The sequence below is a fragment of the Osmerus mordax genome, chromosome 1 (assembly GCF_038355195.1).
Source record: "Osmerus mordax isolate fOsmMor3 chromosome 1, fOsmMor3.pri, whole genome shotgun sequence".
NCBI lineage: Eukaryota > Metazoa > Chordata > Actinopteri > Osmeriformes > Osmeridae > Osmerus > Osmerus mordax.
Genome location: NC_090050.1, coordinates 14790175 through 14805558, shown reverse-complemented (window position 1 = coordinate 14805558; position 15384 = coordinate 14790175). Strand labels below are relative to the sequence as shown.

At 42.1% G+C, this 15384-nt stretch overlaps 1 protein-coding gene across 9 annotated transcripts in view; it reads left to right on the top strand.

The window, feature by feature from the left end:
- foxp1b (forkhead box P1b) overlaps positions 1–13061 on the top strand; it is a 130819-nt gene extending 117758 nt beyond the window's left edge. For 8 of the 9 annotated variants that reach the window (XM_067242106.1, XM_067242024.1, XM_067241943.1 and 5 more), the window contains 7 exons: positions 2452–2656; positions 2784–2860; positions 3553–3654; positions 4932–5053; positions 6006–6075; positions 6277–6431; positions 9115–13061. In XM_067242106.1, coding sequence (XP_067098207.1) covers positions 2452–2656; positions 2784–2860; positions 3553–3654; positions 4932–5053; positions 6006–6075; positions 6277–6431; positions 9115–9259 — 876 coding nt within the window. In that variant the 3' untranslated portion in view covers positions 9260–13061. The remainder of the gene's footprint in view (positions 1–2451; positions 2657–2783; positions 2861–3552; positions 3655–4931; positions 5054–6005; positions 6076–6276; positions 6432–9114) is intronic. The other variant, XM_067242182.1, reaches the window with a different exon arrangement.
- The last annotated feature ends 2323 nt before the right edge of the window (positions 13062–15384 follow it).

Genomic DNA, 15384 nt, shown 5'->3' with positions numbered 1-15384 from the left:
ACAAAACAATTCAGTGTTTTACAGAACAGGACTGTGTAATATCATTTTCTTTGGTATTCATGTTTAATAAATTAGAATAAAGCAGATTAAGCCTTGTGCCACAGCACAGACAACATGTACACACATTAACTGGCTGGTATACAGTGAGTCTTAATTAACAACCAACACACATGTACAGTGTTAACTGAATAGAATTCAATTCATTACTTTGAGCCAGTTGAAATAAATAAATAAATAGATCAAAACAAAATACCGCACATTATCAAAGTGTGTATACATGCACTGTGTGTGTGTGTAGTGAGGGGGTGGTGTCGGTCTATACTCGGTGTCACTAAGCATTCTTGTCAGAAATCTGACCTTTTACGCCATACATAATTAAGGAGGGACTTTTTGTTTATTTTCTTTAGCAGCTTGGCGAGTCAAAGCCAGTATAATTAGATCACCAATTACCATTTAATTAATTTCTGTCTGAAGTCTCATTTTGTCTCAGTACTGGAGTAAGCCCAAATGGTGAGGCAAACAAAGGCAAGGCTATTACCAGACTGTCTGGCCTATTGTTAAGGCCACTCTCTGTTTATGGCCAGGGAATATGGATGAAACATGAGACAAAGCCTGCTAATCCACAGGAAAAGAAGTCAGTGCCGTAGCCTATTCTTTTGATAGTATTGTGTCAAAAATACAAACCCAAGTGTGATTTATTTGGCTCTTGATTTAGAATAACACTCTACTGCAGTAGTGTATATGCACTACACATTTGTGTTCTCACAGTTATCCAAATACTTGGTCTAGAACTCTGCCAAGAGGCATATTTTAGCCTCTGAATTGTTAATACGCTGTATGTTTATTTGTACATGGCTACTGATGTTGAAAATCTGAAAAAAATATTTAAAAAATGGCACCGGGACATGCAAATGAACACATATACAAAGAATACAATTAATTCTGAAAATCAGTCAGTGCCATGTCAAGGATGAATTTAGCTGTGGTGCCAGCCCAGATTTCTTTATTATATACCTGTCTATCAAGAGGGCCATCTCGGTGGTAATGACTGTTAATAGGGCTGGGGTAATTGTGTGGCCGAGCAGGATCCATGTGGTGGGGGTGAGATGTTAAACACTGTCTGTTCACTTTCACCTGCGTGCCCCCGCACACACTGTCACCCATGCCATTATCAGCAAAATTAGACATCTGATATCTCCAAAGCAATTGACAGCCTTGACATTTCATTAATTTGTTAGCACAGTCTACAAATGATTGTCAAAGATGAGATGCCTCCTGCTGCCCAGTCTCTCTCTCTCTCTCTCTCTCTCTCTCTCTCTCTCTCTCTCTCTCTCTCTCTCTCTCTCTCTCTCTCTCTCTCTCTCTCTCTCTCTCTCTCTGTTTGTCTCTTGTCTCTCTCTGTGATTCACTCTCTCTCTTTCTCTCTCTCTCTCATCTTCTCTCTTGTTTTTCCTCCCCTTTTTTCCTCGCAGACTGAAATCATGTTTAATTTGGAAACTGGCCTCCTTCGGCAAATTAGCAATTAGAACAATTTTGCGGGAATATGTATATGTGTCATTAGTTTTCCTCCAAATTAATAGCTGGAGCAAGGGGTCAGGCAAGAATTTTCCACTTGAATGCTCCTCCAGTGTTGAAGCTTGGCACTGTTTGGAGATACCACAGCTGCTGGAAGCCATGCTGTACCTTTGGAACACTCGCCTTAATTAGTTTACCTTGTAGCCCTTATTACAAATATTTTACCCCCTCTTCATCCCAATGTTCACGCCTATCCCCAACAGCAAAGCACCCCACCTCTCTGCAAAATATTCCACAGCCATTTGTGCAAGCATGGCCCTGATGATGGGGTCACTCCGATACAACATTTAATCATCAGATCACCTCCATAAGCATCTCCTAATTAGAGTCCTCACAATACAATTTCATCTCGTAATTAGCCCAGATTGGCCGCTTCCTCTCACTGGCTTATTAGTGGCTGCTCAGCGGTAGGTGAGAATCTCACTGTCATTTGTCAGGGCTGTTAGGGCCACCCATCTCCTCTCACCCTCGCCAGTGACCACGGTAGCCAGCCACAGGGGGCGGGCAGGGGGGCGGGGGTACAGATGGAGGGATGCCAGGAGATTAAACAAAGGGAATGGGAGAGAGAAAGAGAGAGACACAGAGAGAGAGAGAGAGAGAGAGAGATAACTGGGATGTGTGCCACCAGGGGAGCAGAGGGGAGGATCAGAGAAGGCAGAAGAGATGAAGGATGGAGGAGCTACAGAGTGGATGAGCAGGGCTCCTCCGCTCTTTTGAAAGCGTTTAGCAAATGTTCCCAGATCATCTCAGGGGTTGCCTGTAATTAGGGCTGTGATGAGCACACACAATGAGGAGTCTGAGACGGTGGTTAACTAACTAACGAAGCTCCTGCCTGCTCTTTTTTTCTTTCCTCGTATTTTGGGTTTCCTCTCCCAGCTCAACCTGGTGTCCAGCGTGACTCTCTCCAAGACTGCCCCAGCGTCCTCGCCCCCCTTGAGCCTGCCCCAGACGCCCACCACCCCCACGGCCCCCCTGACGCCACTGTCCCAGACCCAATCCGTCATTACCGCCAACAGCCTGCACAGTGTGGGCCCCATGCGCCGGCGCTACTCCGACAAGTACAACATGCCCATATCCCCAGGTACATGGACGGACAAACATAGGAATAGGAATGTGTCTTTTTCTGTGAGTTTTCTTATTAGACATAAACGGAATAATTGTCCGAATTTCTCTCATTGGATTGTGTTGTGTTTGCTCGGTCTGTACAGATATTGTCCAGAACAAGGAGTTTTACATGAACGCAGAAGTGAGACCTCCGTTTACGTACGCCTCGCTAATAAGACAGGTAAGGAGCCGCTGGCGGCTGCACTCTGGCCTGCTAACTTACACAGCATTTCATCTGTCACTTAAGAAATCGGGCTTTTATTCTGCTCCACTGAGTCTAGTTGTTAACAGGATACGCAGTTTATAAATATTAAGCCTGGACACAAACTGCTTATTTTCCAGTTTTTCTCCCCCTACTTGTTAAATTTCAAATACAATTTATAGACGCAGCAGAAGATTAACGATCTGAAAATAAGTGCAAAAATGCGTCCAGGGCTCAAAAAAGGCCATATATAACAATTGCTTTTGATTAAGCATTACAGTGGGTGTGATTATTAAGAAATTCATTTCACACAACAGTAGGGATGAACCTGTTTAAAGATGGCCAGTCAATTATCGCCAACCCTCAGTAATCTCTGATCTCAGGAATTAATCTGAGCCCAGCATAATTGCTGCCCAGTAATCTGCCTGAGAAATGTTTTCGCTTGCCCTTCATTTACTCTGACAAAAGAAATATATTCAAATCTGCAGCGTTAAATGAGAAACAGAGAAAGGCCTATAAACAGAGGCAGAGCTACAGTCGACGTCACAAGGAGATGATTCTCTGTTGTCTGTTTTTTCAAGAGTGCACACACAACCTTGCCACTTGTGAATAATTGAAGGTTTTTCAGGCAGAATGTCGTTAAATGTTTGTTCTTGTTCCTTTCTTTGCAGGCCATCCTTGAGTCACCGGAAAAGCAGCTAACACTAAATGAAATCTACAACTGGTTCACACGAATGTTTGCATATTTCAGACGCAACGCAGCCACATGGAAGGTAATATTACTTCTCTTCTTGACCAAACTAAACCTATTTAACAGAAGGCGATGGTGTGTTGATTTGTTAAATGAGTCAAATGTATCAACGCTAAATGAAGTGAATGAGCCTTTACCCTGAGCTTTACTTACAGGATGCCCACTTCCATCCAAATAGAGCCATCCCTTGCACAAACATTGGTCCTTCAACGTAGAACTGATGAGGGAAAAAATGTACACTCTTGTTAAAACTTCTGGCTAATATTTGGAGATGTTTTTAGCAGTGGGTGGCATGGGTTTACCGTAACACACGGCTGCACTGCCAGTGACTCTTGGCTCAGATCCTCCCTAGACTGAAAGCACTTTCTTTTCCACCGGGCCACACACACGCTCACACACACAAACAGATTGAAAGAAAGAAACAGACTGTGAAGAGGACGAGGCGTTAGAGAGAAGTATTAGCGAGTGAGGGAGGAAGACAGAGAGGGATATGAGGGTGATGAAGCATTGCTGGTTCCTCTCATAAGGCCGGGGCTTTGGCGTGTCTATGGTGCGGCTGTGAGCGAACACCCCCACACCCCTCCCTTCTCACCCCCTGCCGCTCACTGTCCTCCCTCGGCTCTCTAACTGCCTGCTCTGCTGGCTGCTGACAGCCCTTCTATAGGGGCATAGTGGAGCTATAAACACCACATCCCATACTTAGACACTCCTGCATGGAGAACTACACACACACCAAAGCAGGGATAGCCACTGCATATACAGCTCAAGGTAGTGGTCAGATAACAAGGGACACAGTTACGGAATTATAGTATCATGTGTTCATTATGATGTGTTTAGAAATGGAAGTCCACATGAACTACAAATGTCAAGATGAAAAGTGTATACTAAATGCCAACCAGATTTTAGAATGTGTCTTCCCCTTTCTAATTATTTTAAAGGGTACAGTCATAACTAAAAGTGAATAAATGACAGCTAAATGAAAGGTTTATTTGAACTAGACCTTTTGTTCAGTCTGCAGGTTGGATTTTAAGGTCTTGCAGTTCTGTTGATCCTCATTAATGACCAGGCTGTAAATGATATGCAAAGAATGTAATTACAATGAATCTATATTGCCGTAGTAACTGAAAAATATTTATTCAGTGGTTTTGTCATTGGGTACCTATAAAGCTATTCACTGCCAATATATCACTGATCTTATTGTATAATGTCCAGGTTGTGTCTAAATGTTTCTCTTTTCAATGTTAGATTATTTCTGTGCTGATAGACACTTCTCTCTCCCTTTTTTTTAACCAACTGCAGAACGCAGTCCGGCATAATCTTAGTCTTCACAAGTGTTTTGTGCGAGTAGAAAACGTAAAAGGGGCAGTGTGGACAGTGGACGAACTAGAGTTCCAAAAGAGACGCCCTCAAAAGATCACTGGGTAGGTCTGGCCTGCGGGGCTGACGGGGGTGTCTGCTGTCTCCTGGGAAGATGCTGCTCCATTCCATTGTCTGTGCCACGACTGCCCCAAAGTCCCTGCTTGCTATGGCGTGCACCCCCCCCTCCCCTCACCCTCCCACCATGCTGTCAGAGCTCCGCCCCCTTGGTGTCTAACAACCATTGGCTTATGCTTATTTTCATTTTGATCCTTACCCTCTCCCTCCACTTGTTCCTCTGTCTGTGTCCTTGGCGTGTCTGTCTGTCTGTCTGTCTGTTCTCCGACCTATTGATCACTGCATCTGCATCTGGCTGTCCCGCTGGCTTGCTCCCAGGGTGCCATTCGCACCAACCTTTCCCTGCATAAGTGCTTTGTGAGAGTAGAGGATGAGTTTGGGTCCTTTTGGACTGTTGATGATGAAGAATTTAAGCGCGGGCGTCACGTACAGCGAGGCCGCCCTCGGAAATACACCGCAGATGAGAACTTTGATGAGCTACTCGTACAGTAAGCGCTTCCACCTGGTCTGCAACCTTTTCCCTGGCTTTCCTCCCCCCCTCCCCCCCCCCCCCCCAAACTCCCACCATCTGCATGCCCTGCTTCTGTGTTCCCATCATGCCTCTGTGTTTAGCGCTTCATGCATCATGTGTCCACAAGACCTGCTTCCATCATCTTGTTTTTACAATGAAATACCAAAATGATTGTTTTTGATTAGTTCATATGCAGTTGTTTGTGACAATTAAATTACATACATTCATTATACTTCCATAGAGTATACAGTAGCAATGTCGGTAAACAAATGTCTGTTAGCTTGGCTTGTGTCATGCTGTAAAACACTTTTGTAATATTTACATCTTTATTCCAGTGTAGAGTTTAATAAAGCACAGTTGAGTAACCATGCCTCTTATTAATAGTAGTACATGACTGTAACATGCTCTCTGTCTGATGGTATCTGCAGAAGTCCAGCCTTAGTGAAGAACATCCAGACCAGCTTGGGCTATGGACCAGCCCTGTCTGCTGCCTTCCAGGTAAACACAACCATCCATCCAGGTTTCACCTTCACCCATTCGCAGTGGTTTCAGAGACAGCCAGGAAATAATAAACATCATTGTCTCCACCTGAAATGCGTGGTCACTCTGTTTTGGGATGTACGGGTAGTGTGACGGGAGACTGCAAAGTTCTGACAGTTCTTCTTCCGTTTCACATTTAACACTGTGCATGCTTTTCAGGCTTCAATGGCAGAAAACAACATACCTCTATACACTACTGCTCCCACCCTCAACTCCCTGGCAAACGCCATCCGAGAGGAGATGAACGGAGCGATGGACCATGGAAACAGCAACGGCAGTGACAGCAGCCCAGGACGCTCTCCCTTGCCAGCTATGTGAGTAGCACACTCTTTCCATCTGCACTGCACAGTCTGGAGACACATGGGGGGATAAGGGGACATTTTTTTGAGGTACTCTCCACACTGGGTCTATTAAATCCCCCCAAATTATTGACTGAAAATCACACTACTTTCCCAAATGCTCTAGAATTGGATCTATACTGTAAATATATTAGATGAACTCTTAGGAGAAGAGTAAATAAAGAGAGGAACGATCTTGGAGCACTTGTATGAAAGGTCATGGCCAGGACTGTGGCTGCCCTCCCTGCAGAAAGGAAACTCCACCTTCTGGAAGGTTCCAGAGCCAGACGGGCTGGGAAGAAAAGACCGGAGCCCACTGTTATTCTAACAGCAAGTTTATAAACTCTCCTTTATTGCAGTTCAAAAATGTGTCCTGCCGTCTGCCGAGTCCCACCATAATCACCTCTCCAATTTGTTAAAATATTTACCAAATGCCAGAACACAAAATGACAGAGCTGCTGTCTCCGCCACACTGAAACATGAGTTAAAACACGTACAAAACCCTCAGAGCCGTCTAAAGAAAAACAACTAAAAAGACTAATTAGTCTCAAAGAATGATCCAAGATTCTCCTGTAGGAGAGCTGTGGTCGGCCTGGAAACCACAGCTCCCTGTTCACTTGTTGTATAGGAGTGTGTGTTAAGTTGTTTGAAGCCTACAATAACACAGTACAGCCAGCATCGTTTCCAGATGTGGGGCAGACCACCGATGTGCAACTCTGGTAGATTTAGGGATGAACCCCTGAAATGTATGAGCTGGAGGAAAATTGTGCCTGAAAACAGAAAGGTGCAGTAATGATCTTGTGGCCAAATGGAGGAGAGTGCCATCCCTAATCACAGTGAACATAGCTCTGGGCATGGCTCTGCTACAGGAAAGGCAGAGACAGGATGGGTGTGTTGGCCCTAAAGGCAGCCTGTCTCTCCTTTTCTCTTTCACTCTCTTTTTCTCCCTCTCCCTTTCTCACTCTCTACCTCTTCCCCTTTCCCATCTCCAGGCTGATCCAGCACAAAAATGTGTATGGTCTTCATGCAAGTACAAAATGCGTTTGCTCTGTGGTCCCTGCCGTTTAAACAAAGGAATACTCTTTTAAGTCAAACATACCAAATACTTCCCCTTAAGACAATGATGTCTTACAGTATGTGAATAGGTATCTCAACAAGAAAGCCCACAAGTGGATGGTCTTCCTTCCAACTCTCTAGAACGTGGCAGAGTTAGTTTTATTCACGCGACTCAGTAGACACAAGTCAGGACCACCCTAACCTGGTGGACAGACTGAGGGCACCGTGACAACACATGTGTTTAGCACATGGCTTGCCACTCCAGCTGCTTTATTGAGACAGACTTTTAACAGAAAGGGAAACCAGGGCTTTAGTCTGTAGAGGCAGACTACAATCAGGTAACTAGACCTAAAAAAGACCTAGCTAATTACAGGCAGAGTGTAGAATCAGCATGCAGTTCAATGGCATAATAATAACAATTTCATGTTTGCCCTGCAGCCAGGGAGTGAGACCTGAGGCGATGTGACTGGCGGAGTTACTTTGATCTGAAACCAATAGAGAAGCTGACTTTCCCTTTTCTCTCACTGTGTATCTGTTCATTAGCATAGGAGTGTCTCCATCCCACTGTCGGCACATCTCACAAGACATTCATTCAACCTTAAATAAATGAACTTTGGTTACAAGGGAACAGGCTTCTTGTCCCAGATTGCTGTGTTTAGACAGCACCCGGTACAGTGTGTTGTCGTGATAGCGTCCAGACCTCAGTATGGTGCTGAACACTGGCAGGTTAGACGAGGAAAACTCCTGCAGCTGCTCTTAAGGGTTCTTCTTCTTTTCTCTCCTCTCTTCCTGCGGCAGGAAGGCCTGCCTTGCTCTGTGCTTTATTCCTGTGGTGTTGCTGTAATGAGAAATTTGACAGATCACATCTCCTTAGAGCTTCTTTGCCCAGACTGTGGGCTGGGGTTCATGTTTTGCCTTGTTTACAAGTGACAGCATTATTATTCTCATAAGGGCTCTGTTTCTTATCACAGTGTTGTGCTGAGCGTGGCTTGCTCCTCTCCTTTCGTGCCTTCCTGCCAACGCTTTTCTTTCCTTATTGACACTTGGTGAAAATATGCATTAATTTTGGAGTTTAAAGCATGTATGCCGGTGTCTGGTCGCTGTGTTTGCTTGAAGTTGATTAATGATAGAAGCCGGCCTGGGGTCGTCCTCTAGAGACCCGCCTCGCAGGTTGTGCATGTTAACGAGTAGGAAGGGGAACACACAGAACGCCACTGATCCGACGCCACCAGGAGGCTGACAACAGCCCACTCGCTCCACAGAGTCCATTCTCTCCTCTCCTCGTCTCACGTTGTTAATCTTCCTCATTTATCAATTCTAAGTGAATACCCGGTTGTCGGCTGCTATGAAAATAAAGCCCGCAGGTTTCCAGGGACTGGAATACCTCAAAAGAACCAGAAATTATCATCACTGTCAATGAAACCAGCTCTTGGAGATTCATTAAATCCAAGCTTTTTTGTGTGTGCCTTATGCCATTTTGGAAACTGCCTCAACACATGTCTGTGTGCCTTTTTTCAGAGAGACTGAAAGGTTCAACAAGGGTATAGAGGGCTGAAGATTGAATAGCTATAACATGCTCTGTTTGTGTTGTGTTTTATAACAGGCATCACATCAGCGTTAAAGAGGAACCACTGGACCCTGAGGACCACGAAGGCCCCCTCTCCCTCGTGACAACAGCAAACCACAGTCCAGATTTCGATCACCACAGAGATTATGAGGACGACCAGGGGCATGATGACATGCTGTAAGGCCTGCCCCCACTGGGACTCCTCCCCAGAGGCAGAACAAACCCTCGTCATCTGTGAGATGGAGCAACTCCACAGATGCAAACAAGACTTGCAGTCTCAGCCCTCTGATGTCAGCTGGCAAATGTTTCAATTGACTTTTAGTGCCATTATAATACACAGTAAAAAACACAAACACAAGAATATATCCCACTTGGGAGTATTTTTGATTTATTTCTACTTTTGGTTTCAGTGAACTGAAAGCAAACAAACTTAATTTCTACTCAACTTGGTTTGGATGGACCAGTTTGGTACTGGGGACTAGTTCCTGGTCAGGAGGCCAGGATCGACATGGACCTGTCCTGCACTGTGCAGCCAGGATGGACTGCATGCAGCCCACTGCACCCCACTGAGCACGGACTGCAGAGGGCTTCCCTCTCTCTCACACACACACACACATACACACACAGCTGACCACAAAGTCAAGACAGACTGACAGACATTTACATTACACCGTGTGTGTGTGTGTGTGTACATTTTGTTCATTGTCACTGCCTTCAAAACTTCATTGGTTTGCTTCCATCTATGGGGTGGGAGGGATGTTTTTGGTGTGTTTTGAGGGTGAAGGGTTATAAAATATAAATGTATGTGTCTTTTCATCGTTCATTGCTGTCGTTGTTGCATTTTTTTCCCTTAACTGATCAGACCTCATGCCCATGCTGTGGAGATTCTGTATGGTCAGCACTTGATGATGAATGTTTATGATTTACTTTCATGTTGTTCCATATCTTTTTATACATGAAGCAGAATGTCAAATACCAAGTAGTATTTTTCTGTCATTTATACCACATGCTTCAGAATTCCACCTCCCTGACATGTCGCCACCTCCCTTACCCGATTCTCCCAGCTCATGAAGTCCATCTGCAATGCACTACTCGTAATGAAGGTTCTCTCCACGCATCAATGAAGTTTAATTTAAGATGGGAATGAATGACAGAGAAATCATGCAGGTTATGATTTATCCTTATGAAATTATACTTTAAATCAGCTCTTCACGCCAGAGCATGTTAGCTGCAACCAAATTTTTGATCATTTACAAGCTCCAGTTTAAAAAGAAAAAGAAAATATCAGGTGTGCAGGGCAAAGATAACATTCTAGACCAACAAATTGTGATTCCTCAACACAACTGTCATTGTAGATGAAACATTAGTTTTCCATGCTGTAATTTCAATCATGAGTGACTATTTGGCCATGCTTGAAGATATCAAAGTAGTCATTCCCTGTAGTTTTAAGGTTTCCCACCATATGCATGACTCGTTGACTCTCACAGTTTTCACTGAGTATTAATAATTACACATTCAAGGAAATATTATTTGTCCCTAATACACTGTAGGATTAATCTTAGCAATAACATCTGACATGTGCATTCCATGTGGTATACGTTCCACCCCCCCCCAGCCTCCCTTCCCCCTGAAATCTCTGAGGGAATGGAGTAAAGCTTAGGTTCAACACCAGTAGAACCTAACAGGGTAGTGATGTTGGCCCAACATTTAAGAAGGTGGACTCAGTACAGGTGTACAGCTTCTGGGACAGTGATGCTCCTGTATATGCTCTTCCCAAGTTAGGTATAGGAGAAGAAACAGAATACAAAGATTCACAACCATAACCAAGACTGTAACAAACCACTTTGCATTATAATTTATTACTTTTATCATTTCAGTTTTGAATTGACTTTAGTTTTAGTTGTTGTGTCTGATATATTGTTCTGTGACTACCAAAGAAAAACTACAAAGTCAAATAATGTTTTCTGTTCCATGCAATAGCAGATAAGGCCAAATATCCTCCATTCTCTCCCATTGGATGTAAAAGGGTATTTTAATGGAGAATAGTCTCAGCTGTGTTAAGCCAATGGCAAATTTATTAGACAAAAATGCTCTTCAAGTTGTTTGACTGTCATTCAATTTAAAGCCAAAGGGGTCTCTTGAAGAGTACAGTAGCTGCAGGGGTTTGCAGTGACCAAAACGGGAGGTGAAAGGGAGGTGTATAGTCAGATAAACATGTGACCAAATTAGGGGAACATTGTCTTCAGGCCAATGAGAGGAAAAGGGAGAACTCAACTAAAAAAGCAGATTTATGTGCGTAAAGGGTATATGGATAAAAGTTTGGCTAGGATTATTATGATTTACCAGTAAACCAGAGGGCGTTGCAGAGAACAATGTGAAATGGATTCTATACTTCAACTGGACCACACAATGATTCAATGTTCTGTTTATTTTTTACTCTTTATGAATTTATATCTTTTCAAACGATTGTATGCCACTTTTAGGGGGACCTAGTATCTTGACAGGACTCCACTGTTCTTTGTTAACATTGGCAAGGCTTTATGATTGTTTAGTTTCTGTCAACTTATTACTTTTTATATTAAAAAACACTCCTGTCAACTAATAAGCTGGGTACAAGGTACTTAATGGCAGTTATTTTAAACTTTCTCCATGCATTTGTTATTAATTTAAAAGAGCAACCTGTGGTTTTCAGAAAATATTTCATATCCAGAGAGCTGTGGGATGGGTCAGTAGAAGCCTGACTGGGATCGTGAGAACAACGCAAGCTCATCCAAAGCCAGACCTTCACTGGTTAACTTGTCATTCAATAAGGGGAAAACGCTGGTAGATTCGAACATTCTCAGCATGTGTAGCTTGACATTACTAAAGATAACAGCATGAGAAAACTGTTAGAACGCATACCTCAGTTCAAACCTATAGGGAATGATTCAATTAGAAGAGGAAAATAAACATTTCACTCAGTTGCACTTAGATGTATGTCTTGCATGTGTAGTCTAAACTGTAGAGAAAGATATTATAAAAAAAGACTAAAAAATGGTAAGAATATGAAATTAGAGCTTGTTTATCTTGATGGGTCTCACATCATTTTTGCAAAACCAATCCAAACCTCAGGCCTTTTCCATAAAGAAATCACCCAGCTTTATTTAATACCATCAATTGTTTTTCCACGGTCTGTTCTTAGATATACTGATGTATTGTTTTGTTTGCTTTCCAATATAAGATTGTACATACATATCAGTATAGCCTTGTGTCCTCTTCCCTTTTCTCACTTTGTTTCCTTCAAAGATCAATATGTTATGTTTGCTTTATCACAACTGCTTTGTATTAACTATGAAATAGCTATGAAAACCTGCTGTACATGTATGTATTGGAATAGCAAACTGTGCTGCAAATGTATTTTACTTAGTAATCCTTGCTTTTAAAAAGTCATCCATGCAGACATCTGGACGAGATGGGCGGGGGCAGGGTGGGGGATTATCCCCGATTTTGGATTTTAAACTGTAAAATAGAAAACAGACTTTTCTCTGTTATCATTGACCTAAGCATTTTGTACAGATTTTTTTCTTCTTTGTGTTAAGATGGTTTTGATACTTCCACTTCCTTTTGATGGTCCAGCCACTGCCTTCTGTGGCTACATGTTTCAGATTACTGCTCAGAGAAAGGGCAGACAGGTATATTTCCTCTACAAGACGGAGATCACTTGCATGACTAATTCCAGGGTCACAGAGATGAGAAATATTAAGTGGTCAGTAATAATATAAGGGTGTATCAATCTAATGATATTTTATATTAAACTAATAGGTAAAAGAAGAAAAATATGCAGTGCCAAGATGTAAAGATTATTGTTAAATGCTGTTTTTGTTTTTCATTCATACAGTGCAACCATCAGAAATGTGGTCATCTTCATCATCATCATCATCAGTCAGTTGGTGAAACAGTAGACACCGCTTTAAGTTGGCCTCTAAATATATATTTTTTATCTCGACTGTTTGGAAATGTGTTTATTTTTGGATAAGTACCAAGCACAGCAGACATATGTCTTAAGTTGAGCACAAAGTACTGGAAGGTTCAAAAAGGGATGGGAATAAGTCACTGTACATCTTGATATGCACTGACTCTAAAACTCAACCTGAGTCCCCTAACCTTCCTCTGCTATGTGCAGGTGGCATCAGAGAACTCCCTTAAGACACTTGCGGCCATGCTAATTTACCAAGGTTTCGTCCATTATGATCCATCCCTTTGTTATTCACCACTGTGTTGTACTATAGCCTTCCATCTCCACCACCCTGGGCTTCAGATCGAGAGGCCAGCCCAGCAGTTGGCATGGTGCACTCATGTTTCAGCAGTGAGGCTCAGTTTTCTGTTGAAGCTGAACTGGTTTGTGTTGGTAAAGATACAAAAGATTATGCTCATCACCTCCTTCAGTCTGTATTCTCCTCATCATTCCTTGTCTGTCTAACACAGACTATTCTGTTGTACAGTCAGATGCTGTACAATGCGATTACTGACGTAAGCATTCTAAACATGCAATAAAATGCTGGTTGTTCATAATGTTTCCTGAATTCTGCAGTCTTTCATTTGCTCAAAGTATTTGTACTTGCGTAAAAAACATGAATATAGATGGCTGTCTGTGTGTGTGTTGAATCGCTCCCACTATCCATTATTTAATTTAATGTGCGTGTGTAAACCTGTACTGAAAAAGTAACTATTTTAATACAAATATTCTTCTCACCTTAATCTTTATATTGATTTTGTCCTATTCTGGAGAGCTGTACAGAACTGTACAGTACAGAGTCTGTGATTATCACCACTATCATCCCAGCTTCAACATTAAATGATCTTGTAATTAAAAATAGACACTTAAACTGTCTTTTCTTAACAGCAATTTAGGTAACTGCATTTGATAAGCTATAAATTCTGACTGCATTAAAATTCCAGAAATATTAGCGATATGGATTTCTTGATGGTTATTAATGCTGATGACCAAGACTTCTGTTTTTATGACGGAAGTACAGGTCAGGTTGGCCACAAAACAGGAGACAGAGATCAGGTCTAAGCACTTTTAATCTTGTGAAACAAGCAATTACAAATAGTTGCATTGATTCGTTAAAAAGCTTTGGGTGACATAAATTGTTTCTCGCTTAGCTTATTGCTCCTATACATAAATGTCACAAGTATATTATTAATTAAAGGCACTGAAAGACAAGATTTAATGGAAACAATATAAAATCACGACCAATCTTTTTGCAGGCAATATTTCATCTTCCATTTAGGATCTAGAATTTCCATGTTTATTATCCAGTGTTACTTTTTTAAACAAATTGTGTCTTGCTTGTATGATCGTGGGAATGTAGGGGTTTTTACAATACGGGAAATATTCCCTTTAGATAATTTTAGGGTCTTAGTTAATGGTATATGAATCTGCCTAAACACATCAAATATATTTAATTTGCTGTATTATTAGAAATACACAGTTATTTTACATATATTTATTTATTGATATATATATACATATTATATATCATATGACATAAGGACTATATTGGATTAAACCTTTATCATTGGAGTATTCTCATATTTCAGACATATTAGTCTGTTTGAGATGCAGAGAGATGCTCTTTTATGAGAAGAACCCACCTTTGAGAAACCAAATGGTCAGATTATCCAGTCATCATATTTACTTCTATTGGATTGCAATTCTACAACTTGATTCAAGCTCTTCATTTCATTCTAATTAAAGCATGGCAGAGCAACAGCAATCCACACAAGAGCTTGAGTTAAATTGTCAAAGCTGGCAAATTCCCAATATTGCAGTGAGGCAATTAGTAGCCCTGTAGTATTTGCTATTCATGGTTTCATGTAAAAACTTGTTTATTAAGATGGGCTGCAGGCGCTGGTGTGCAATAGACCTGCCTGTAATTAGATTCCAATTATTTGTCTGTTTCTGATATTGTAAACTGGCACTTACCACATCAGTTAAATTGACACACTGCACTGCTTGGTTTGCTCGGTAATTAAAACATGTTCTGTTAATTAGATGATGACCACTTTATTCCAGGGCTCTTGTGTTTGGGCTCCTCTGTAGCGCGCTGTTTGGATCATGAGTTGCCAGACGCTTCCCTAATCAGCCCTTGTTTTGTTTCAATTACCACCTGCTGTTCAAAAGGCATGTCTGGATGCCCCCTCCCCCATTCTAAACAAGACTGGGCCGGCTTGCTCCAAGCCCCAGCTCCAACATTACATGCATTAATACACAGCTGGGCCCGCTTTCTTCTTCATTAGAAGGAACATCTATGTTTCAAAGAG